Here is a 27,536-nt window from a genome sequence, read left to right on the forward strand (position 1 = left end):
AGGGTACCATTTTCCCAAACCTCGATGACTGACTGTTACAGTTGGACTTGCCACAGTCAGTCGTAGACCTTCTCCAGTCAACAGCTGACTGCCTAACATTGGTGGTATTCAGTCAATGGGCCAATGTTATACCTGACTCCTTCGCAGAGGCTCCCTTACATTGAAGCCATTTTGGAAACTGTGTTATTGTGGATTTTCCCTCTGCCACAATAAATCTAGGCAATTCTGGTTATTATACCAGTGTTTCAGCCTCAGTCCTGCATCTCAGAGAGAGTTGCTCTGGCCTCAAGGCGTCCTGCGTCCTGCTTGTCAGCTATGCCGGGTGGCATATGGGGGCTCTGCATTCGATCCTGAAACCTCAGTGGGCCAAGCACCGAGGGGCCTATCCAATTCCATTCAGTTTATTAAGAGTCCCGTAGTAGTGTCTGCTCGAGCGCTGTGGGATCAGTGGCAGACCCCTCTCCCTTCCTCACTCAGAGCTGATGGTAGTGATGGATGTGTTGCTCCTGGGTTAGGAACGTCACCTCGAGAGGTGCTATCAAAGGACTCTGATCTGTGGTGGAAACCCAACTCTACATCAATCTGTTGAACATTTGGACCATTCACCTGGCGCTGAAGACCTTCCTACCATCCATCATGGGGATGCTGCTACATGTCCTCACGTACAGCACCACCACCATATGGTACTGCACCAATGCCTTGGCTGCAACATCAAGGCATTTTATTATTGAGCACCCAAGGATTTCATGAGAGATTCCAATGTCTTGCTTCTGCATACCATCCCACTCATTCTCAACTCTCTTTATCACAGAATTCAGAAGCTAAGAACCTAATTATGCCCTGTTTCTGAAAAGTCAACCCTACAGAATCATTAAAGATAATAAGAAGAGATATATATATGATACCTTGACTATTGTGGAAGTTCAGTTCAGGCTAAAAATGGTTATGGGAGTATCCTAAATTTCTTTATTTACCTGGTCCCATACCATGGTTAAAAACAACTCAATAGGACGCTAACAATGGAATTCTAATGTTTCCTGCATCTCTCGTGGGCTAACATTTTTCGAAACTGCCCAATGAATTACGCGGATGTCTTCATGCCTTCTACACCTCCCTACCTTCTCTCTATTAACTCAAGGGGTATGTTTGCTAATTGAATTATAAGGCTCTCCTACCCAATCACCGAAGCAAAACTTTACTAGGATTTTTTTTTTTATTAGACTCTGTTTGCTTAAAGGGAGGAGACACTTCCCTTTTGTCACACTTGGGCCAAGAGAGTAGCTTCAGCGGTAGTACCTAGATTGCTGTTCTCCACCGCCTATGACGTCAAGGCATTTCCCTGGTTGTGATCTACCTTGGCGGAACTCTTTTGGGGAAATCTTTGAATGCCAGGGCGGACAGTACATGTCAGATCACGAATGGCGGTTGCACCCAGAGGTGGCGTAGGACATCTTCTGTCAGTGGGGAGAAGTGTGGTTGTAACTTTTTGCCACTATTAAGAGCACTTAAAAGTTCTAACTCTCCTGCACTCAGTTGTGAAGGAGACCACGAGAGATCGGGTCTAAGTCATCCTAGTCGCTCCTGATTGGGCCAGAAAAGTGGTACCCTGAACGTCTGGGCATGAGCGTCTGTCCCATGATTATGCTTCTGCTTCAGAAGGATCTTCTGTCACAGCAGTAGGGTAGAGTTCTACACCTCCATGCATGGAACGTGAGCAGCAGCAGTTGACAGCATTCAATCTTCTGAGGTCATGGATGTTGTCCTTGCTGCACTGCGTCCTGCTTCTAAATCCATTTACACTGGGTGCTGGGACAAATTTGTGGGCAGGTGTAATGACATAGTTAGAATCTCAGTTTGGTCCTGACTTTACTCATGTGTATTCCCTTCAAGCCAATGCACAGCTGCTAATTGTGTCTTCAGACTTTGAAGGCTCTGTTCCTTGTCGCGGTTACTTCAGCTTGTTGCATGAGTGAGCTACAGGCTCTCTCTGGACCGCAGCTCTACACCACCTTTTCCCCAGACAAACTAGTGTTGAGGACCAAAACAGCCTTTTTGCTAAAAGTCATAACTCCGTTTCACCTTGGACGATCCATCACATTTCCCAGCAGTCTACATCGATCACACCAAAGACCACTGGGTGAATGTTCAGGTTTTCATGGGGTTTTCTGGAGCAGAGAAAGGCAAGGCAGTGCAGAAAATAACCTTTTCAAGGTGGATAGTGCTCTGCATCAAGATCTGCTATGCACTGGCCACGAAACAGCCTCTGGAAGGTTTGAGGGCTCACTCCACTAAAGCCAAGGCTGCTACTACTCTGCTACTACTACTATGCAGAATTTCTGTTCTCAACATTTATTTCTCTGCAACATGCTTTCACAGCCAGGTCTGACACAAAGGACCTTTCACCCATTCCTTCCTGCAGGACGTTTTGGTCTGAGCCAATTCCACAGACCATTCAGCTTGAAAGCACTTTTGCCTTGACAACCAGGTCCAACAGGAAGGACATTTCACTAGTTCAGTCCTGCAGGACTTTTTGGTCTGAACCTATTCCACAGACTTTACACCTTGATAGGTGCTAGTTCATTTACTATGAATCTACAGTTGGAAGTATTCATCAGAAGAACAAGTTACTTACCCTTGGTAACGCTCTTTCTAATAGACACTGCCTATCTAGAGATTTCTCATTTCCCACTGACCTCCCTGTTCTGTGGAGGGGTTTCTTTTTGTCATCAGAAATGCTCCCAAATTAGATATATGCACATTGGTGCCTCTAGTTGCTTTTGCAGTGTGCATCTGATGGCACACACAGAGTTGAGAAAGAAACTGACATCAGGGCGCATTGATGGCACTTATATTCAGCTCTGCTTCGTCCCTTCTGGGTTGAAACAGTGCCATTTGCCAGCATGCTGGAGCATTGTTGTGAAAGCATTCATGATACTGACTAGCGCCTGGGAATATTCTAAAGATTAGGAATTTGCAGTTAGAGTATTGACCCGAAACAGCTTTACCAAAGGCTAGTATTGTGTTAATCCCAAATACATATTTCCTGGCACTCTGACACTCCTACATAGACCCTGCCAAAAGTCTGCAGCACTCTCAGCAAACATCGGTTTGAGTTAGATACTGAGAAGGGAATCAAGAACACTTGACTTGGCAGTGGGAGTAACTTGACACAAATATTTAAAAAAATATATTGACTTTGGGAATATTGCTATAGCACGATCCAGAGCTGAAAAATCAACTGCATTTGTTGAACTTACGAACTGATGTGACAGCAGTACTATACCTAAATATCACAGTGTGAATTGTGCAAAAAATGTACCACAGGATTATTTATCAATAAAACAAGTTTCAAAAAGAGCTGACTGCTTTTGGGCCCAGTGATCTCTGCAAAGCTTCCATGTAGTCTGGGAGACAACAGTGGTCTTCCAAATAAATGAATCACAGTGATGCTCTAACTCTTACTGTATAATCATGTGCTCTGATTCTCTCGAGGAAAGTGGTATCCTGTAACCTGCCTCTAAGCCAGAACCTCTTGTTGATTGATATCAGTCCTGTGAGTTGAGGTTGACATAAATAGAAACCTTCATAATGACCTTTGTAATGGAAATTGAACCCCAGGATGTTACACCGTACATTCGATGTTTGGTGACTCCCATGGATCAGTTATTTTTCTTGTCAGACCAAGTTCCCCAGATAACATATCTTAGATCAGCAAGCTCAGCGTCCCATACGTTGCACCTTCTTTCTGTGCTGCACAGGGGAAATGACCTGAGTTCCATTTGCCCTGTATCTAATCATTCCTCAGAATGTTAGTGAATTTAAAACAGTAGTTCTTACATGAAGACCAAGACTGCCTCTTCATCGATGCCTTTTACTCTGAAAAAGAATCACGTAAAACTACCTTAGTGTTACATCACCTGTTATGTGGCTAAAGGTAAAGTGCAATAGTCATTTTTTTGGGTAGACTACTGTTTTCAGTGATGAAGATAAATCATTTTCCACTATTGGTTTAATGTATACTTTAACACTTTGTAGGCACTGACTTTGTTATGAGCTTTATCTGCGTGATGACGAACAAACATTTTTAAAGTCTCCAAACACGTTACCTGCCAGTGTTGTTTGCTTTAGCAAATAATGCTTGATATTTTTAATAAATTGGATCCTTCGTTTCATACCTGTGTGTTTAACATTTAGTACACAGTAATTAAAATTATTCAAGTTCCATTTTAACCTGAGCGAATTGAATTGTAAAGTAGTGTAGTCAAACGTTTTATTTGCTTTACGTTCACAAGATCATCATATGCACTTTCTGAAAATGTCTGCTACAGAATTGTTCATTCCCATTGCATACAATCTATGTTAAGTGACATTGGCAATTATTCTTGCAGACTTTGATACTATTCTGAAATCTTTAGTGATCCTCCTAGTTTGAAGTATTGGTGTCCTATGCTTCATATTCTATATTCATAGTTTTAAACTAACTTTTTTTAAATACAAATGATTCATATGCATTGTTAATAGTCTGCTGTTTTCACTCAAGTATAGCTACACGTTGTCATTGTCAATTGCAGGTTTTGGAAGATGCCTTGTGTATAAGAATGCAAAATGCACTTTAAAACGCTACACAAATCAAACATTTGATAAAGTGATGGGGCCAATGTTGGATGCAGCTACACGTAAACCAATTTGGCGTCATGAAATTTTAGATGCTGATGGAATATGTTCTCCAGGTAATAAAACATCTCTTAAAATTATTGGTTTCCATGTTGGGTGCAGTCGTGTAATACAGCTTCCCTTATTTAAAATGTTGATTTAAAAAGTGACTTTCCAGTCAACACTGTGTCTATTTAGAGGCATGTTTATTTTTCAGTCGGAGCTTAAAAATCTTACAGTTCGAAACCAAAAGTGAAAGTTTCTCCAAGCATATGCTACTTTCACAATAGAGGAGGAGCAGATTCACTTTTTCATGGGCAGGCATCACGTTGTGAGGCCGCCATCAAGTGTTTCTTGGTTGCGGTAACAGCCAAAATAATGTTAATGGTAGCTGAATGCATCTCTCCCAACTTAAGTAGCCATCTACTGTAACAGAGGGTTGAAGCCGTTTACACTGTTTGTCCGATAATGTTCTCAGGTGCCCTTTCCCCATGCTATCATGATTTCTACTGACATATTTTGAATTAGGAGTTTCCTTTCCCTTTCTGTTGTCACCAATGGCAAACCTTTTATTCAGATCAAATGATTTTGTTTAGGCAAAGGCAATGTAATGAATTGGACTAGAAGGTACAGTAATAGTTGTTGGGTAATTGTGTTAAATACAATGGATCAGTACATGGAGAAGTGGGTGAAAAGGGAAATAAATGCAGAACACGTGTGTTTCTTGTTTTCATACATTTTCAGAAACCAGCGAGAAAATAATAATCCTAATTCCTTTCCTGTACACTTACCCCACTCTAACCAAGCTTGTGAAGATAAACTGGCATATGGTTTCCATTTGGAAGGCGTTCATTTAATGCCAATAGAGATGAACGTATCAGATAGTTTACAGTCGTTCTAATGCAGGTGAAATTTGACACTAATGGTCGTATATATAATTTGAGTATACATTAAATATTTAATGGGTAAAATTTCACAAATTATTCTCCAAATATCATTCCAGAATCCAAGAACTGTTGTGCAGTAGAGAAAAAAGCACATGCAAAAGGGTAACATCTCCATTGTTACATTTCCATTTCTAACACTTTGGAGATTTGAAATAATTCACTGTAAACATTCTACCGGGAGTCAAAGTAGTACTTTCTGAAATGGAAGCAGGTGTTTTTTTCCTTTGATCCAAGTTAAAGACAATTCCTGTTTCTGAATTAGGCATCCTAAATAAACCAGACCAGTTATAAAATATAGGTGAGTTATCTTTAATGTGACCGGGATTTAAGGTCTGTATAAATTTTAGGGGCTGAATGGCCAGTAACTAGAAATTATTTCACTTTGATCACTAATATAGGTCTCGTGGAAATTATAAAAACAGGATATTACATTTTAAATGTAGTTTTCTTTGAGTATAATGAATATGAATTCAGTAAGAGTATAAGCAAATTAGTAAGAGTCAATTATCTCAGTGTTACATGCCCTGAGATGCTAGTCCTGCCAATATTAACCATTTAATATGAGCATTTAATAAGGGAGCATGCCAATAGAGATAAGATCAGATTTTTATTTTTAATATTAGCGGATATTATAAAATTTCATAATTGCTTTTCCGATGTTACAAATGATCATATTATGATACTTCATACCAGTGTTCCCTAAACTTGGGATCACAGCCCACTTGTGGGTCTAAAACCGATTTTGTTGGACTGCAAAAGTCCAAACAGTAAGGATGCTTTTAAATTCTGTAGTTATGCTGTTACATTTGCTGTGTTTCTAAGACAGAGGTCAAATGTCAAACTATGCCTTCTATCAAATTCCTGTTTTTTTTTTTTTAACATGAGGATTGGTGTTTACCACTACCTCTCAGTTTACAGCCCGAGAAAGACAAGTAAAATTAATTAAGTGACAATTGTGCAGGGGTACATGAAGTGTGAAAAGAGTCTGTAGGATGCAGTGTTTGTAACACAGCACAATGTTAATATCTGTAAATAAACTGTGCACATTCAACAGTTAAGAAGGCAAAAATTAAGCACATTTATTAGGATTCGGAAGGGTGAAGGGAACAAACATAGGATCAAAACAAATAAGACACTTTACATGGTGACGCACAGATGATAGATGTTCACTGAAACCTGATTTCCACAGTTGTTCTTGAGCACACAACAAGGCAGAAGTTCACGTCAGGTGCTGAGGAAAGCAACTTCACCTCTGTTGATGGTGACAGGTGGAAACATGTCAACCTCCTTTTGAAATGTGAGCAGACAGGTGTAATGATTCTGTGACATGGTTTTAATTCTGATCCAGAGATGCACAAATAAATCTATTGGCATACCCTGTAGTTAGTTTTAATGCACACCACTTCTCTCTCTCGCTCAGATTTGGGATTTTCCGCGTTAGTTTACACTCTGCCCCCACAACACACCTCGCTCTTCAACTTAGGTTGCATGTACCTCTTAAAAACATCTGCAAAAGCTCCCCCTGTTGTGTAGCCATTTTAGTTTTAGCTGCATACACGTTGTTTTAGCAAACTAGGCCTGCTGCTGTGCTATTTAACCTAGATAGATTTTATTCAGCTCCATTTTATTATTTGAACAATAGCCACATTTTTCGGTCTTGTTTTGTTTTCTCTATCTAGCTGTTCTTTGCCTAGGCCAGCACTGCGTTCTTAAACAGGACATTTCTTTTAATATGTGCTTTTCTCAAGGCTGCAATAAGATCCGTTGCCTGCAAACGTGGTACACTCTGTCTCTAATATTCAAAGAAACATCTACACACACTTACGTGGGGATCCTTTCTTGGAACATTAGTTGTTTCACTATAAAAACACTGCTTTGACCCATGTACATTAGAGGGAGATTCCAGCCAGATGACCACAACTGTATGCTGATTGTGAAATGCTATGCTGCAGCTGCTTATGCAGATCACAGGCCTCTTGCTCAGGTATGAGGGATGATGTATTTTCAGGGTAACCTGAAGGGCAGAACTAGAGCTTAACATGCTGTGTTCTAACATAGCCTAGGTAGGAATTATTTTAAGAAACCATAGTGACAATATGGTAGCATTATTTTTATGCTTTACTCTCCTCGTCACAGTTTTAACCCTGTCCTGCTTCATCGTCCTAATTATTGCTGTATATGCTTTATTATCTAAGATGCAGTTGCTTCAATACAACCTTATTGAACTTTATTCTGCCTCTAATTGTTCTTGTATATGTGAGACTAATGTAACTGAGAGAAACGGATGAGATCTGAGTGACCGCGATTTCCCTGAGGAGTTAATTTTGTCATGTGCTCGGTTGCCCAATCATCCCTGCTCTCGGGTGGAGATGAGGCACTACTAGCTAGCCAGAACAAAACCCGGATTTGGCCGACAGGTGTCGCCTGTAGTGGGTTCGGACCCAGTCTCCCAAAGTGCAGGTGATTCTTCCGCCCAAATCCAGTAGTCTCATCAGAATAATGAGCGCCTACGTGACACCCCCTCCTAATAGAAGGGGTTGTAGCCCGCAGCGTGATTAGTTATCACAGGGGGAGCAGATTCCCTGTGATGAAGCATGCTACCTCTAGGTGGGTGAGGGAACTCGTTCTATAAAGAGCATCTCTTTATCATAGCTAGGCCACGTCACAGACACGGTTTTTAGTTATTGTTTTCTCCTTCTCTCTTCCTGCCTTTAATCCTTTTGGCCATAGACCCGGGGGTTTTATAGTGATATGTTGTGATGTAAGGGAGGGGGCGTTAACCTCTTCCAGTCTCTAAAAATTCTCCTAGCCCTACTAGTGTGAAAATAAGTCAGTCGTATACCACCTTTAGATGACAGCAAAAAGTTATTTTGTGTTGTGGGTGGTGACGTAGATACGGTCCTGGAGGGTGTTTTTTCTGGTGGCTGTGATAATGCCATGGTGGAATCTTGTGGGTGATTTGAAGGCTGCAAGGTCCTCTGGGGATTTGCTGTTCCTCCATCTTTTGTCCTGTCTCCTACAGGTGCACTTCGATTCCTGGAGTGCTGGGGTGAACCAGCTGGCTTTCTTGGTAGTGTGTTTCCCTGTGGTCGTTCGAAGTGGAGCTAGGGTGTTGGCGCAATCAGTGATCCATTGGTGGAGGTTGTGTGCTGAGGTGTTGGCATCTATTGTGTCGGGGGTGGAGAGTTGCTGAGGGTGTTGATGAGGTGCTCCTCTGTGGTCCGGTTCCATTTCCTGTGGGGGTGACGAGCATGTTGACGTGAGCTGTAGGTGTGGTGATGGAGAAATGGATGCAGTGGTGGTCGGTCTAGTGTAGTGGTGTTGAGTTGTCGATGGTGACGTTACTGATGGCAGAAAAGATGGGGTTGAGTGTGTCCCCGTCGATGTGTGTTGATGAGGTGACCATTGCTTGAGACCGATTGTGTCAAGGTTCTCGAGTAGCGAGGAGGTGTTATGGTTGTCGATGAGGAAGTTGAGCTCTCCAAGGGGTATGTAGTTGGTGGAGGCGAGTGCATGGGGGGGCTATGTGGTCTATAGTGGAGTCTCTAAAGGCTGGGCAGGGCTCTGTGGTCTGTCGATAGTGGCCTTCGGGGTGACATGGAGTTAGAAGTGGAGTTGCTCCCTGAGGGGGGAGTGTTCTTGTGTGTTGATTGATAGGCGGAGGGTGGTCTTGTGGGCGATGGCTAGTCCGTTGCCTGGTCTTGGAAGGTCGGTCTTTGCGGAGCAGTTTGTAGTTGCTGGAGATGGCCATGGTGATAACCAGTATTGATGCTGTTTGTCCATGTCTTAGTGAGGAAGGCAATGTCCGGATGGGTGGAGTCTATCAGGTGCCAAAGTTCCACGATGCATTTGTGAAGGTAGTGGATGTTGAGGAGGATGCACTTGAGGTGATCTGCATGGTTGTGTGATGGTTCTGCGGCGGGGGTTCTGGCATTTGGAGTGCAGAGTAGGTGCGGTGGCAGTTGGGGCAGGCAAAAGGTCCGTGGGTGCCTCCAGGGGAAGCAAGGTGGCAGGTGGTCGAACCTCTTGGGTTCAGTGCGCGGCAAGTGTCAGCGTCGTATTAGTAGATGGTGAGAGAACCAGGGTCTGTGGCGCTTGGCCCAGTCCAGGTGCAGATGGGCATGCCGCGGGCTAATGGCACAGCCACTGCGCGGCCACCCTTAAGAAGGGGAGGGAGGGGGGAGGGATTGGTCAGCCGGGAGGCAGGAGAGCCAGAAAGCGATTTGAGGGCAGGGGGCGTGGCCGTGGGGGCAGCAGCGGCAGGGAGGGAAGCACGGGGGTGACAAAGAGCAAGAGCACCAAAAGCAGGAATGAGTGAAAAAGTGCAATAAGAGAAACAAACAGTAAAAAGGAGGGAAAAGAGGAAAAACAAATACATATGGCCACTAGGCCACCAGGCACAGGTGGTTTCCTGTGGGTGGAGGCAGGCCTCGGACACTGAGCCTGAAGGCTCTGTCAGTTACACACAAACGGCACCAGCAGTGGCCAGGCAGGAGGGAGGGATGGGCGCTGGCCAGAAATGTCAGTGGAGTCACCCCTCACTGTTTAGCAGCCACCCTTAAGAAAGGTAGGAAGGAGGGAGAGATTGGTCAGGAGGGAGGGTGGGAAAGCGCTTCCAGGGCGGGAGGCCGTCCGAGCGGCAGTGAGGGATGCGCGGGAGTGGCAAAGGGGCAGAGCACCAAAATAAGGAACGAGTGAAAAAGTGCAAAAAGAGAGGCAAACAGTAAAAAGGAGGAAAGACAGAAAAACAGACAGACAGATGGCCACTAAGCCACCAGGGATGAGGGCAAGGCGGGTGCCTGCTGGTGGAGGCAGGCCTCAGGCACAGAGCTGGCGGCTCTGTCAGGTGCACATAAGAGGCAGCAGCAGCAGTAGCCAGAGAGGTCAGTGGAGACCCTGTAGGAGACCACTCTCGCTCCTAGATTCCAGAGTTGATGTTTGTCTCTGATGCATAACTTCGAGGTTGGGGAAGTAAACTTGGAGAGGTGAGGATCAACAGCCACATATTACTACGGAGAATCAGCTCCATATCAATTTTCTGGAGTTTAGGGCTAGCTGCCAACAACCAAAGGGAGGCTGGTTTGTGTCCTCACATGCAACACAACTGCGATTTGGTACTGCAGTGGGAGTGGGGTCCTGAATCTTTTTCAAGGTGGCTTTGCTGCTCTGGAGGTGGCCAAACCAGCAGAACATCTTTCTAGTAGTTGGGGTGCCTGAAAGTCAGAGCAGATGCACTGAGCAGGCATCTACTGTACCACAAATGGCATATCCATCCTGAGGAGGTGCAGGTCATCTTGACTAGTAGGTTTGGCCCTGAATAGATCTATTTTGACACCGTTGAATGCCGAGTGTCAACAATTCCTCATTAGAGTTTCACCCAAGGCATTTGTTTTGAGACTCATTTTGGCTGGAAAAGAAGCAAGGACTCCTCTACCTGATCCCACCACTACCTTTCCTGCTTTGAGTTCTGAGGAAGATCAAGAGATCTTGGCAGTTCAGGCTGGACCGGTCCTAATGGAGCAGGGTCAATGCTGATTTGCATATTTCTGGGTCTAATCTGAGGTGGTGTGGTGAGCAAAAAAACAATGGGTTGAAAGGCTACCTCGAGCGATTGTCAATGGTTAGACTTATTGCAAGCATCCTCCCATCACATTTTGTGTGTTTGAAGCTCAAGACAGACCAGGCATAACACATCTTGATTGCCCTGGACTCGGCCAGAAGGATGTGGTATACATCTCTTGACTGTAAGAAAGCATTTTCTCAGTTGTGATTACAGCAAAACATTACATGATTAAATTATTGAATTGCAGGTGCTTTCCGCAGAAAAAAAACCTTCATAACCTTTCTTTGCAAATTGGTACTAAAGACCAGGGTGACCCTCTTTGCGAAGAATGTGACTCCTTTCCATGTGGGCTAGTCGGTTCGTCTACCAGCGTTTTTGGCTCTGCCTCATCCCTCACAAGAGGAGCAACTCTATTGACTTGATCCTAAAGAGGACTTTTATATCAAACACATAAATAACATTGTATGGTGATGAGCACATTGTTGGGTACCTGGGGGGCGAAGAAAGGTAAAGTAGTGCTGGAAAAGACCCTGTTATGGTGGATAGTACAATGTATCAAAATCTGTTGTGCACTGACCAAGGAGCAACCTACTGAAGGGCTGCGGGCCCACTCCATCAGGGCCAGTGCCACCACAACAGCATTTGTGAGGGTTACCTTTTACATCTGTCAGGATGCATCATGGGCATTGGTATATATGTTCATGAAGCACCAGTGCTTTGACAGGTCTGTCAGGAAGGTCTCTTCCTTTGCGCAGGCTTTTTTCCCCTCTGAGTCCACTCCCTCAAGCCTCCAGCTTGGGAGGTACTGTTATGGTATCTGTTCTTAAGGTGAGGACCCTGTGGTTAGAACTAGCCATAAGATGAAAAAATTACTTACTTTTGATAGCTCTATTTCTGGTGGAAATTCCCTGACTTGTTTTGATGGTTTATTTGGCAAAAATCGTTTTGATCCAACGCTCTTAAAGACATAGGAGTGAGGAAATTCACACAATTTGTTTTTATGTAACTATGGAGAACTTGAGGAAAATTGTGTGTAATTACACAAAATGTGAAACCATAATTTTTCCCATCATCCATTTGCACAAGAAATGGGATTACTGGAGTTCCATCATCCTTCTGCACAGGAAGTGACATTACTCGGTTCCTGCCAGAACTGTTTTCACTTAATTGCAGCCGCAGTGCAGAGGCACAACAGGTGCACAGCTGGCATGCCAAAGGCAAGCCTGTCTGTGCCCCATCTACACCGAGCTCCTGAAGCCCTGTTCGGTGACCTCAAGTACCACCTGGAGGGCCTCACTAATGCCAACATACCTGACCTCTTCAAGGACCTGTCCATCCTCCGACTTAGTCTGCAAGTGGAAGGCCCCACACATGCTGCCAGACACCTACTGGACCCAATCTTCATCACTTTCAACAACATTGCAGTAGACAAGCCCACACCGATTACTTGGTCCGACCATAACCTTGCCACTTTCAGCATAGCCATCCCACACCACCGCAGCATTTTCACTGCCAAATGTTCATAACAACTGGAATAAGATGTTAGAAGCATCCTGGTCTTCGGAACTCCTACATCACCGGTCTCAACACAACCACACTGAATCCATCTACATCGCCTGGATAACCACCTGTGCAGACACCCAGCTCCTCTCAAAGCCACAAGAACCAGACCACATGCAAGCAGGTACACGGAAGAGATCAGGCTCACCAAACACCACTGTAAGTAACTTCAATGCAGATGAAGACAGTCAGGATGGCACTGACCAGAGCACCTACATCTCTTCCCTCAGAGACTACCATCTGTAAGTCAGTCACCAAACTCTCTGCGCTCACCTACCATATTGAAAGCAGCACCATCAGTGACAAGAAAAGTTTGGTCATAGTCAAAGACTTAACCTCTCCGGCACAAGCTCCAACAGCATAACCTTCTCTCAGGACCTCTGCACCCAGCCTTTCCTATTTTTAAGCAACAAGCTACGAGCATCTATGACAACTTTGAGCCCCAACTGAATCTTTCCACCCTCGCAACCCCCTTGCGCATCTCTCCCAATACCCAAAGGACCACCCTGACTAACCGACCCACCATCACCACTCAAGAAACCGCAACAACCATGCAGTTCATACACTCCATAGCACCCTCGCAGCCCCCTCTTACCACGTTTTCTTCAAAGGTCAGGACCCCATCAGAACAGTCCTAAGCATGATCCTGAACAGCTCTGTCATAACAGCCACCTACCCAGACACATGGAAACACGCAATAGTGCTCCCCCTCCTCAAGAAACCCTCAGCAGATCCAAAGACCATCACTAACTACCGACCTATCTCCCTGCTGCTTTCCCCGGCAAAAAGCCACCTACCTTAATGGCAACCAACTCCTCTACACCACTCAATCTGGTTTCAGGCGCAACCACAGTACAGAGACAGACCTCATTCCTGCAACTGACGACATCCGGATGATCATGGATAGAGGTGACATTGCAACGGTCATCCTACTGGACCTTCCGGAGGCTTCAACACTATCCCTCACCCCATGCTTATCCCTTGACTACATTAAACTGGCATCCAAAGACCATCACTTCGATGGACTTGCTCCTTCCTGACAGGCTTACAACCTTCTGTCAGCCTGGCCCCATTCACCTCGGACACTGTCAACCTCATCCGCTCAAACTGTCCCTCTTCAACACCACACCAAACACCCACACCAGTTTCTTCACCTGCATGACCGCACTCCTCAGATGGGTGACAAACCAACTGTCTGAAGCTCTACACAGACAAGATGGAAGTAGTAATTTTTAGCTTAGGTACCTTGCTTTAGGACGCCACCTGCTGGCCGGCCGACCTCGGACCCACTTCCCCTCCAGTCAACCCACTCAAAAAACCCTGGAATGGTAATCGACAACCACCTTACCATGACGGGCCAAGTGAACGCAGTGTCCTTCTTCCATACACTGAAGATACTCAAAAAGATTATCAAATGACTCTGTACAAACATTCGCAAAACCAGTGTACAAGCCCTCATCACCTGCAAGCTGGAATACAGCAGTGCACTCTATACTGGAATCAACAGTAAATGACCAAATGACTCTAGACCATACAAAACTCAGCAGCCAGGCTCACTCAACCTCCCACACTGCATCTCAAAGAGCACCGTTGGCTCATTTTCAGCACTTTTCAAATGCCTCATGCACACATTACACAACATTGGCCCCATGTACCTCAAAAACATCATAAACGTCCACAAACCTACCGGACATCTTCGCTCAGCAAGATTTATGCTCTTGCACACATACTGCATACGCAGATTCAGTGGTTGTACCTTCTATCTTGCTCCTAAAGCCTGGAATGACCTGCCACTGCAGATCAGAGTCACCTCCTCAGTTCTTAAATTCAGAAAGAAAATGAAGACCTGGCTCTTCAGCTATCCACGGCTCTGGCTTAGCCCACACAGCTCCTGCTTCAGTGTTAGGATACCCTCCTGGGTGAGTCTTATACAGTGCTTTAAATGGAAAAATAGAAGTGCAGGTACTCTGTAATAAGAGTACCTGCTTGTTTCTGAGAAGTGCCGGTACTCTACAATTAAAAGTATTACGTTTTTCTTGAGATATGCCGGTACTCTCCCTCTCAAAATAAAAAAGTGCCGGTACTCAGTACCGGAGAGTACCGGCCCATTTAAAGCACTGGTCTTATATATAATATACACATAGTACAACATCATTTACATCTTTATTTTAGTACAAAATACATCAAAGCGAGGATGCGTTTCACCCTAAAATATTTTGTGAAAAATAGTACTGCAAACAACAGCAGTTCACGTTCTTGTTGTTCATATTTTTCCTGTGTTATAATTTTTCCATAAACAGTGGCGTAATTATGCAGTGTGACATAATACGGGGCATTTTGCATAGGAAGCGTAACACAAAATAAAGCCAATTAGGCCTGTGTAATTTCAATAGTGCCCGGGCGTACAGAGAAGGTATTTCCCTTGCTGCTTTGAAAACTAGTGTTACATTCTCAAATCGGCATATTGTGACAGTTATCTATGTAAATGTATGGGCAATAGGATTCAATTAAGATAATATTTATTGAGCTTTGCCAGTCTATAAAGCTTTCAATTTAGAAGACCAGGTTTGAACCCCTCGACACTGTTCTCTTAAAGCTATAATTTGAAGGTTATATTATTTGTTTTCATACTCAACCAAAGACATTTGCGAACAAGTATTTATTTATGTTAGCTATTGGGCTAATAGCAAAAGAATGTTTGTGTGTTACCTTGAACCTTCATTTCTAAGATAAGATAATTATGTTCAGCATTTTTCTTTGATTGGTTTGACTTCAGTGTGTAGCTGGAAAAAAAGGTGATGATCATGTCTTCTCTGGAATTTGAACCAATTCTTTTTTTAATCTGAATTCTGAAATACAACTGAGAAAATATCTTCAAAGACAATTTGAATATACACTGATGTGTAATCCTCAGTGTAAGCTGTTAATAATGCTCTCGTTAACGTTTAATAGTAGTTGTGCCCATTCTGCAAGTAATGCCAAATGTAAGATCTTAGTCAAGTCAAATTACTAAACGCTTCTAGAACCATCTTACCTTCTCTGGCCAGTTACTGGTCATGCAATAACAGGCACCTTCATTAACCTCAGAATGCTGGTGACCTGCCGTACATAAAGCACAATCATCTTGTTTAATATGAGCGTGTCAGTCCCACAGTGTAGGAATTAAACCAACCTTCCAGAATATTATGTTGTTGATTAGAGTACCCTTTAACCTGTGAAGGCTACCAGAATATTTAAAACATGAGTGAGTACAATCGGAGCTCACCCAGACCATGGTCATACCGAGGCATGCACCTCTGAAAGTCCACCCGTGGAAGGATTTCTGTTTGTGCACTCCAGGATAGCCTTGTAATGGATTGAGTGCAAGAACTTTTCAGAACTGCATTAGTTGCTAGTAACCCTTGATAGGAGCAATGGGAGGAGGAAAATGGGCACATTTAAAAATGTAAACTCGTTTAGAATGTACTATGAAATATTTAACAAAAGTCTAACATAACTTAGTTGAGTTCCCAATTTGATGGTTTAACAGTAAATTCAACTCAAAGCTTTCTGTGCACAAATATCCAAGAATTATGCTTCCCACTGTCTAAATTGCCGAAAAATCATATGCCAATTTTTTTATTCCACTTTTTATATTTTCTGCAGGTGAAAAAGTGGAAAACAAGCAGGTACTTGTGAATAAATCCATGCCGACAGTAACACAAACCCCTCTTGAAGGAAGCAACCAGCCCCAACAGCCACAGTATAAAGATGTACCAATCACGTATGTTACAATGTTGCTCTTTTGAAATTTAAAGTAGTTATAATAGCCCAAAAATATACTTATTCAATGCATGTCTTTGGGAGCATTTGTTTTATGTTAATAGTTTTACACTAATTTTTATTTCATGTTTTCCTTGACTTGTGAATACACTTTTGGCCTAGAAAATGTTTCATAGTCTGTTTTCGTTGAGGAGAATCTGCTTTCTAAATGTAGTGCATGGAAACTTTGAAAGCAGTGATACTTCTACTTCAGTGCTGTTTTTTTAATCTTAAATGAGCCTGTGCAGGGATATTTGTAAGTGCAAACCTAACAAAATGGCTGCATAGCATTGTACAATGTTGATACGGTCACCCTGTAATTCACTAGAGCGCTGGGTTCTAGGAGCACAAGAGGACTGTTACTGCTTTGTAACATAGTCTTCTTTAAAGAGGTCCAGTTGACTGGTGGTGACAGAAGTTGGCTACGAAAGCCCTCTTCTTCCACTAGGTATACTCTTTCTTTGTTTGTATCACCTTCGTGGGGGACACCCTTAGGTTCAGGCTGCAGGGGACTGCAAGCCTGGTGGAGAATCAGCTCGTTCTGGTGTACCTAGAGGCCAGAGGCAGAGGTGATTTCTAGGAGGGGGGATCAGCTGAAGTGCTCCACATGGTTCCACTAGAAAATCCCACAATCTAGTCTATTTGTCTGGGACAGTGATGATAGTCTTTAAGGGACTCAAAGTACCCAGACCAATAGGATGGTAAGGACTCCTTGCCAATAAGGTGAAGGAATGCCATTGTCTTTGATGTGTCTCATTCATAATAGAAGTGTTGTAGTTTGTTAGAGTAAGAATAATCTAGGGTGCATGGTTGGAGATAGCATTGTTTTAGTTCAGCTGACCTCTGTGCAATGACAAGAATTTAATAGAAAAAATGAATGGTGCAGAGCCCCAAGATTTTTTTTAACCCAGATATTCAGCATGCAACAAAGGTCAGGTGAGGCTATGTCCCCTGGCACCTGCTTGCAGAAAAGGAATTCCTGTGCTACAAGTTTGGAAAGCATTTGAATTGAAACTGATGAAAAATGTCTTATCTAGGACTGTACTAAACAATACATTGGATGTTTGGGTGACTACTTAGGAGTAGTACTCTTAACACCAAAGTTGGAGAACTAGAGAGGTAATCTAAGCAAACTGAAATGACTGTAAGAAACACAATGGAGACTTTTTTATTTTATTTTAAAAATGAACAGAAATGTTTGACAACAAGGCTCAAGCCAGGCAGATCAATGCGCTTAAATTTCTGATGAAAGTGAGGATTCCAACCAATGAAGGTTGAAGGACTTGGGATTTAGGGAGGAGAAATTACCCATTGGTCATCGTCTGCAAATGATTGGAAGGTGGAGGACACATCATACAAGAAGTAGACTGCTGGAAATGGCCCATTTCGCTTCTGATCTCCTGTTTTTGATCCTGTGCTGAATTTGTTTTTGCTGGCTTTAGGACTCTGGACACTTTAACACTGCTGACCAGTGCTAAAGTGCAAGTGCAAGTTCTCTCTGTCTAAATTGTATTGGTGAATGCTTTATCCATGACTGGCATATTTGATTTGCTAATAAGTCCCTAGTGTAGTGCACCATGTGTGCCCAGGGTCTGAAAATCAAATGCTACTAGTGGGAATGCAGCACTGATTGTGCCACCCACATGAGTAGCTCTGTAAACTTGTCTCAGACCTGCCACTGCAGTGTCTGTGTGGGCATTTTTAAACTGCCATTTCAACCTGGCCAGTGCATCCACTTACCAGGCCCAAACCTTCCCTTTTGCTATATCTATATCACCCCTAAGGTAGGCCCAGGGCAGCCCCAGGGGAAGGATGCTGTGTATTTGAAAAGTAGGACATGTATTGCTGTGTTTTAATGTCCGATAGTGAAATACTGCTATATTCGGTTGTCACTATTGCAAGGCCGATCTCTTCCATAGAGTAACATGGGGATTTCCTTGAAATACCTTGTAAGTGTAATATCCCATTGGGAGCAGATAGAGATATGAAGGTTGGGATCTCTTAGCTCACAATTTAAAAATACATCTTTTGATGAAGTTGGTTTATAAATTGTAAGTTTGAAAATGCCACTTTTAGAAACTGGTCATTTTCTTGCTTAACCTTTCTGTGCCTCTGCCTGTCTATGGAATACACGTCTGGGTCAGAATGACAGTTGGGCTGTTTGTGAATTCGCTCTAGACAGTCACTCAAGGAGCTGAGGTGTGCCCTGCATATCCTGATGGGTCTTCCTGAGCTAGAGTGGTAGAAGGAGCTGATACTAGCACCTGAATAGGACTGTGCCTGTCCTTAAACAAAGCAGTCTCCAACCCCCTAGAGTGGTTCTGGGGCCAGGGCAGGAAAGGCAGGGTCTTGCGCACTACAAAGACTTTCCTTTGAAGTTTGCTTATTTCAAAGGCAGAAATGGTTATAAGCACTGGATGTCTGACCCCACAAAGTAAGAAGCCTTCTCGACTGAGGTAATTCTTCCAGGTAGAAAAGCTGAATGCTGTAGGCCATTCTGCCTGTTGATTTGCTGTGTTGGCCTGCTGCGTCTATCCTGGGAGTGAAAAGTATGGAGTTTGCTTTCTACATCCTGCTTTCAAAGGTTTTCTAAGGGCTTGGACTGAATTTGTCTCCTGTTAAGAAGTCTCAGGGACATCAAAGACTTCATCTGCAGTAGCTGGGTTCTCTTACTGAGAGTCCTGACTTGCCAAGTGGAGCCAAATCCTGTTCCTGGGCCCTTGGGAGTGAGTTCTGGTGTAACCAAGAAGAAACCAAACACATCGACTCAAGAGTGACTTCGGAACCAGCGCCGCTGTCCGACTCTGCGCTGCTGCCTGCACCCGAGCTGTGGTCCCTGCTGAGTGCAATACCGCTGCCACAGCACCTCTGAAGTCCCCCACATCGTGAGTCCCTTGTGCCTTGTCCATGACACCTGACTCCGACTCCAATGCAGCAACCATGGTGTGATTGTGACACCACAAAGGCGACACCTTATCACTTGACCTGCTGGATTCATCGACAACACCTTGTTCTATGGAACCAACGCCTCAACACTGCATTGCCTCCCCTGCAACCGTAAGGAACCAATGCCTCACCTCCCCTGCCTAACAGTAAGGAAGAGACGCCTCACCTCCCCGGTAGCAGTAAGGAATGGACACCGCACCAGCAATGCCTCACCTCCCCGACTCTGTGCAACATCTGTTTCCTTGTTTTCCAAGGTGCTGTACCTGGAGTCCGTGTGACTCTGTGACTGGCCCGCACTCCCTTGTGAGTTACGTCGGACTGTTGGAAACAAATCCATCAAGACGTCATAGTAGCCCCAGGTGGAGCTTTTGTTTTTCTGAGCGCTAGACTAAGATTTAATCTTTGACAACTTGTGTCTTTATTTGTGTATGTTGGATTTTTGTTGTTTTGGTCCTGTTTTACTCAGATAAATATTGGGTATATTTATGTGTGTGTGTGTTTTGAGCAGGAGTTATCTTAGCTGTGTGACTCTGTCACCCAGACTACAGTGAGGGTCCCTACTTGGACAGTGTGGAAACCACTGCCAGCTAGAGACCCCATTTCTAACATAGATGGAAGGCCAACCCATAATCCAGTTTCATGGGCTGAAGGAACAAGAGAAGGGAGTGCCTATTGTATTGCCATATGTTGGGGAAATCGGAGGTTTTACGAATGAGCATCACTAAACTGCTTATTTACTTGTATTTATTAGGTGTTAGCAAGTATAACATTTTCGAAACAGCTCAGAAACACAGTAAGACCCCAGTGACAGATCATGCCAATCTGTTATATTTTGTTAATTAAACACATTACCAAAAGATTCATTGTCACAAACTCAAAACATCTCTCAAAAACAGAGGTTCTCCTTATTCTTGTGTATCCCTAACTTTTGTGACTGTGCAACGTGTCATGTTTGGTTGCTAGAGTGGTTGAGGCCATATACTTGCACCAGAAATTATTCTCTAAGGTCTGATTTTGAACAATTGCAGGAAACAATTCTTAAACTTTCCAGTTTGAAAGTAAGATGGAAAGACATGGATTATAGCTTTGGGAAAAGACAAAGCTAGGGATCAGAGGAGTTGAAGGGTTGTCAGTTGAGATGATTAGGTTTAGTATGTTCTATTTGCGGGGAGTAAACAAATGAAGCTACTATTAGTAGTTTGCTCCATCTCAGTTTACTCTCTTCTCCTTCCCTCTATACATACGTCTTCACCACAGCTTAACAGACAGATACACAGTACCACGAGGACTATAAATATTGGTCTGGTCATGTAAGACCAATTGTGTCTTAAATTCTCAGACCCTAAACTGAAGGTCCTTGATCTCTCCCCTTTAAAGACATTGTTTAATCTCTTGATGGATTAGGCTGTTGTCAGGATCTGTACAAGGATCAGGAGTGCACAGACATGGAGATGAGTAGGTTAGAAGAGAGTGAGGCCAGGTGTAATGTGGCTAGCACAACTTTCTGTGGTATTATGGTGCTTGTAGGGTTCCCGCTACCAGTAGTTCTCATTCACTGTTTGGCATCCTTGCACTTTGTTGTTTTTTCCCTGTTCCCAGGTCCCTGTTCTATCTCTTACTTCTGAGATTCTGCCCCATCCTGTCAACTTTGCTTCTGTACTTTGTTGGTCACACACCACTGATTACCATCAATATACCCTGGTCCCCAGACTGGGTTTCCTGGTAATTCTGAGATTCATTTTAAGATTCATGAAAGGTCATTACATTGTGTGGACTACACTTACTAGCTCCAGTACTAGCGCCAATAACTATACACGTGTCAACCTTTGCAGATCTGCCTCACTTGTTGTGGAGGATAGGAAATCTGAATGTTCTCTTGTGCTTCTGCAAGCGCTCCAGGACGATTACTCGTACTACAAACCATGACAACTCACCTGGCTCTTGTGTTTTACTCTCTCTATTTCTTCATACCCTTGTCACCCTTTTTCCCTGAGGAATATACACAGGCCATTCATTGTAGGCATTTCCTAGTCAGTACACCGATCCAACAGTATGTAGGATTGATGAATTACCATCTGTGTCCTTTCCTCAAGTCCTACCAAATCTGAGTCCTCGCAGCTGTACTACATGTGCACAGTAATATTTAAATTGCTGAGTGGAGTCCAAGCAGTACTCTATTGTCCCTCTTCAAGACATTGATGGCCTTCTCGTCTTTAAAGGCTTGGGGATTCTTTCCCTCCAATCCTGTACTTGTGGGGCCCTCTTCTCCAGGAAACTAGCAGTCGAAGAAGAGATGCTGCAAAGAGAATAAAATGTTTGCTTCAGAGGCTTCAACTGAAGCTAAAAAATACCAGTGACTTCTCATACAGTCCACTGGCAGCATTTCCGGATGCCCTCTTCCCTCAAGTTCGGAAAACTTTTTTACTTCACTGCCACTATTAGGCCCATATAACCACTGATGCATAGTTCCTTTCTAGGGCAAGGATTGGGCATGAACAACAATTCCCACAGCCACCTCCATTCAAGCCACATCTGCCCAAAGCACATCCTTAATCAAACCTTTCTATGAGCAATAGCTTATTCTGATCCAAGAAATTGAGTTGGTATCATAGCTATATATACTTGCAAGAAAAAGGGCTCTAGGTCTCTGCCCAGTTTTAGACCTCTCCTATCTAAGCCAGTTCCTTCCTCTGTTAGCTTTGTGTCAGAAACTGGGAACACCATGTCAGTGCTATGTACATGGATGATTGCTTCATCTGAACAGTTGCAGGGGAGAAAGCAAAGTAAGGCCTAGCCCTGACTGTTGGGTTCTCAGAGAACTGTCCAAAATGCATTTTGTTCCATCCAAAAGGATTCAGTCCCTAAGGGCAAACTTAAATTCCATCCTGTTAATAGCCTTCCCTCTTCTAAGCAGTGAAATGACCATCAGCCAGGAATTGTACCACTTTTCTGCCGCAAAAACTGTGACAGTTTGATGGCTGTAGAGGCATTTGGGGCAACACCAATATGGATACCTTAATTGATCATGTGTTTTCACTCACAACATGAATAGAACATTCTCCAAGAAGTCCTCAACCACAACTTGGAGGCCTGTGATTATCCATCTTTAGATGCTTTTTCCACTCACCTGAACTACAGATGGTACCCATCAGTCTACCGGAAGGGTAGGAGGGCACTCTGCCCAAAGGATTGCCTGATGTTTGCTAGGATAGGCACATTTGTTTATGAATTTACATCAACTCCTCTGATCCAAGATTCTTTTAGAAGATCATGGATACCCCGAAATGCTCAGTCATCCACATGGCTCCTGTTTGACTTCCCCAAGTCTGACTTTGTGCCTACTCCTTCTACACATTTGCCTTCTGAAGAGGAAAGGGGTACTTTAATGGGGAGAGGAAGACTGCAGCGCCTCTCCCTGTTATCACTCAGCTTGAGTGCATGGTGCCTCAGGAGATAAACCTGAACACTTTGGTCTTTCCTCAGAGAACTTGAGGTCTTAGCTGCAGTCAGGAACTCCTCCACTAGAGCTCAGTACAAGAACAAATTACTGTACTGATGTAGAACATCAGCCTGTCCAGCTGGTCAGACAGGGATGCAGAAGCGCACCTGCAAGAATTAACTCATGACCACTGGGCCTACTAGAAGACACCTGGGGAGGCCTTCTTGGCCTTTGGGGCTTTTAGAAACCATCTGATGGGCCCAGTGCATCTGTTTCTTGATGAATAAGTGAACTACAAACCATTTGTACATTGGAAGTTTCAACAGTTTTAACAGAGAAAATTTACTTATGACAACCCTTCTTGTCATACCTGTTCACTGGTTCCCCTAAATATAGTGGTTCTGAGGGCATTGAGATTGGTCAGTAAACCATAAGCATTTTCATTTAGATTTAAGTGAGGGGATCCTGATAAATGAAAAATGTAGCCCTGTTAATGTGCTTTCCTTATAGGCTATTCTTGAGAAAGGGGTGACCTTGGGGGCAAATCTGATTTGTGATGGGAGTGTATCAAGTCCTCAATCAAAATTCGGTGATTCTCCATTTCCATGCTTGACTGTTGAGTGGCTGAGAAACCATGAATGAGAACTCTTAAATTGTCTGTTGCAGATTCACCTATTTATGCATGCAGACCCTTGGCTAGAGGTGTTTTAGAGCCATTAGAGAATCAATCTGGTGATTTTTAAAGGTCAATTATCATGGTCTGTGAATATAGATTTCTATCTTCGTATGATTGTTTAGTGTTTTCTATGGCTTACTAACATGTTTGCTCCTAGATAGTGTGCGGGGTCTATATTTAGCCTTGTGTCTGGTGCTGGCTTTTTTTGTGTTAGTGAGTACGTTCTAACCCACTCAATTATATGACTTTGAATATTCTACCAATCAGAAAAAAAATCAATATGGCTTGATGAGTGAGTGGCATTCATTGTGTTGAAGCTATATTCCTGCCCTCAATGTTCAAGTGATTCTGTGACTCAGGCCTTCTTTCACTTTAAACGTTCTGTTGAAACTGCCAGTCACAGAAGAGTAACTTGTCTCTAAAAGTCCACTTCTCACCTCCCCCCAAATCCCACCCTTCAAACTTACCTGAAACAGAGGAACACTTCCATAAGCTGGACATGTTTCAACCAAAGTATGGTTTGATGACCACCTCTTTTTGAGGTTTTCAGCCTCAAATGGGGAAATCCATTTCATAATAGACTATGTAGTAATGAATTCTGATGGCTCCTTCTACTCATATATTCCTCATCTTTGGAATATCTTCAGGTGTCAGATTGAATCCAGAAGATTTAGACAGCATTACTCCAACACACCACTATGTTGCTCTCTGTGGCTTCGGTTTGGACTTTGTTCCTTCTCAGAAGCGACGATAGAGCCACATATATGCACACCCCCTTCACAACAATGTCAATTTCTTTCTGCCCCTTGTTACGGGGATCCAGTGATTGCTGCCATCTTCTTTCTCTTCAATTTACAAGTTTTGGCTTTTTTTTTCTAAAGAGAACTATGTCCCTCTCCTAAAACTACAGGCTTTAAGCCTTGTAGGTACTGTGGTAAACAGATACATGTGACAGACCCCCCTCGAGATGTGCCTCTGGTGTTATGTTCTGGTGTCTGGTTCAGGGCACGACTCAGGTCTTTTGAGTAGTGTCCCCTTATGAATAAAAAGGCGATCCAGGAATGCAAAGCAAAGATGCATGTCGCCAAACACTGAAAGAAGCCTTGCAGGTCCCACTCAGTCGATTGAGGGTGCGGACCCGCTTCTACTCTTGGGGCCATTACTGTGTCTGGTCCTCTTTATGCTACAACTCGTCCTGCAAGTTGAAGTGAAAGTACATGAGGACCACGTGAGATTTGTCCCAATCCTATCACTCTCACCCCGAGAAGTTGCTAGAACGTCAGGGTGCCTCTCGGTCTCGCTCTCAGTCCCCCGCTGAGAAGCCGATTCCTCAACTGATTCTGATGCACCCTACGTTTTCAGGTGCAGTGGCAACATGGTAACAGACTAAGGCCTTTAGAGAGGCCATGTTGCCCATCTTTGGCACTCTCCTGGCTCCCTTTGATGCACCTTCTGGTCCCAGTGACTGACTGAGACCTCCAGTCAGAGTACTACTGGAGGGTCCGCCCTTGGTGCCGACTGTGCCTTCTGAACCTGCCTCGGGTTCCGCTTTGACACTGATGATTACTTCCATACTGCCACTAAAATCTATGCTGGTCCTTGTGACATCAACACTGCTGGATGGGTCAGTTCCTCTAGCCCTCTCCGAATCCATCTCTGCCCTAGCTGAAGTCAATGTCCTAGACCCATACTGATGCGCCCTGCCCTGGTTAAATCTGACTTGCATAGCTGCCGAGCCACACCCCAGCACTCCAACAATGTTTGGTTCAGAATCTGATCATAGTTAATCAGCCTTTGGAGATGGCACTGAAGATGACGGGTATCGTTTCTCCCTAACACTATGATGGTGACAACCTGTATATGGACTTGCAGGAGGCCCACAGACTGGGCACTTCACCAGACACTGGGTTACGTTCTCTCCCTGGACTATCAACGGAAGAGAGTGCTTCCTTTTCTGAGACGGGCAGTGGAAGTATTGGACTTGCAGCTGCCAACTATAGAAGTCAAACTAATGTCTTGACAAAGGTTTTGCAAGCACGGCAGACCTCCTCTGAGCCTCTGTTAGCCTTCAGTGAATCTCTGATGGATACCCTGATGGGCGCAAGGACTAAGCCTTCCTCCTGCCCATCTATGAATTGACAGATTGATAGGTGCCAAAGACATGTGCAAGTGACCCCCAACTTCTTAAGACAGCATCCTACATCAGAAAGTTTGGTGGTTCAGGCTTCCGCCAGCGGGGTGCACCCACATTTTTTCCTGTGATTCCCCTAGACAAGAAGCCCAAACTAATTGAAACATTTAGTTTAGCCCTCTTGTCACTTAATGCCATCTGTTTCCTGGGAAGATATTCTAATTCTTTGTGACATGGTCGGCAAGATCTGATGAGCCATTCAGGATGGTCCAATGCAGCCAAATTTATAATCCATTCTGGTAGAGACTTCTAATTGCAGATTTTTTTACATTAGAGATTCCCCCAGACGTCAATCTGGATCCGGAGATTTTTCTCTAGCAGTACCCATGCGAGCCATCAGGTGTCACCGGGCACATTCCCTTCTGCACCCCCGGATAGAGAATCCAAGAGGCTGGACCAACTTGGGAAGATGATGTTTTCGTCCTCCACCCTGGCATTGCGGTCCGTGTACACTGTATGCCTTTTGGGCTGTTACACCCATACTTTATGGGACGAGGTTGCACAGATGCTGCCACTGGTCCCGGAGGAGGCCCTGGACATTCTCTCCCAAGCTGTTGCTGATGGGAGAGATGCAGTGAAGTTTACAATAAGATGTGGTCTGGGTACAACCGACTAGGCATATTGGTTGCATTAATAGTGGCCTTGACACACCACGTCTGGTTGAGGATGTCTGGCTTTTCAGGGGATGTCCAATTTACCCTTATAGACATGCCCTTTGATGGCACCCATCTCTTCGGAGACAAAGCAGACTCGGCGCTCAAGCTTTTTAAGGAGTCCCTGGCTATGGTCAGGTCCTTGGGCCTCGCAGCTGCCCCTCACCCCCCTCCGTCTGCTTCTCGCCCCTTTCGTGGCTACGGAAGGGGTGCCCAACCATGCCCGTTCCTTTTCAGCTACTGTGCCGCTCATGCTGCCGAGCATCTGCGTGGCCAGGGACATAGGATCTAACGTTCACGTAGATCACAGAGCCCTCGGTCTAGCCACACACCCCCACCCCCCAAGCAGCAGCCTCCACATTTTCCTAGTCTGACGCTTCCCCACCAGGGACTAGTTGGAAGCAACATTCACCATCACCTTCCCCTTTTCAATCCATAAAGTGAGACAGGTGGGTTTTGCAAATAGTCTGAAGGGGATTATTCCTTCTCCATCAAGGCTACCCCTAAAACCATGCCACCATCCTACGATTGTATGATGGAGGATCACTTGGTACTTCTTCACGAGGAGGTTATGGTTCTCTTGGCCAAGGGAGCCATAGAGAGGGTCCTTATACCAGAAGTAGGTCGTGGTTGTTATTCCCGCTACATTCTGGTGCCTGTCCTAGACCTTCTGTTCCTCAAGAATATGATCAAAATGCTCACTCTGATACAGGTTCTGGCTGCTATGGACCCAGGAGACTGGATGGTAGCATTGGACTTGAAGGACACCTATTTCCATATTCCCGTCCTGCCTGCCCACTGATGTTACTTGCGGTTCACGGTAGGCCACAGGCATTTTCAGTTCACTCTGCTCCCCTTTGGCCTTACCAGTGCCTCTCGAGTGTTCCCCAAGGTGATGGCGGTGGTCACAGCTCATCTGTGCATGTCAGGGTTTCAGTTTTTCCCATACATCAATGACTGGGTGTTGAAGGTGGGCTCACCCCAGGCTGTCGTCTCCCACCTCTGGACTACAGCGGACCTCCTGAATTTGCTGGGGTTCACCATCAACGTGCCAAAGTCACACCTGATTCTCTGAGCTGTTCTGGACACAGTGCATTTTTCGGGCTT

The 27,536-nt window shown here is 44.3% G+C and overlaps 1 protein-coding gene across 1 annotated transcript in view; it reads left to right on the top strand.

Moving 5' to 3' along the window:
- POLR3B (RNA polymerase III subunit B) overlaps positions 1 to 27,536 on the top strand; it is a 776,005-nt gene that overhangs the window by 597,509 nt on the left and 150,960 nt on the right. Inside the window, exons 21-22 of the mRNA XM_069228350.1 lie at positions 4,572 to 4,730; positions 16,369 to 16,486. Of these exons, the coding sequence (XP_069084451.1) occupies positions 4,572 to 4,730; positions 16,369 to 16,486 (277 nt within the window). The remainder of the gene's footprint in view (positions 1 to 4,571; positions 4,731 to 16,368; positions 16,487 to 27,536) is intronic.

This window comes from Pleurodeles waltl, chromosome 4_1 (assembly GCF_031143425.1).
Source record: "Pleurodeles waltl isolate 20211129_DDA chromosome 4_1, aPleWal1.hap1.20221129, whole genome shotgun sequence".
Classification (NCBI taxonomy): Eukaryota; Metazoa; Chordata; class Amphibia; order Caudata; family Salamandridae; genus Pleurodeles; species Pleurodeles waltl.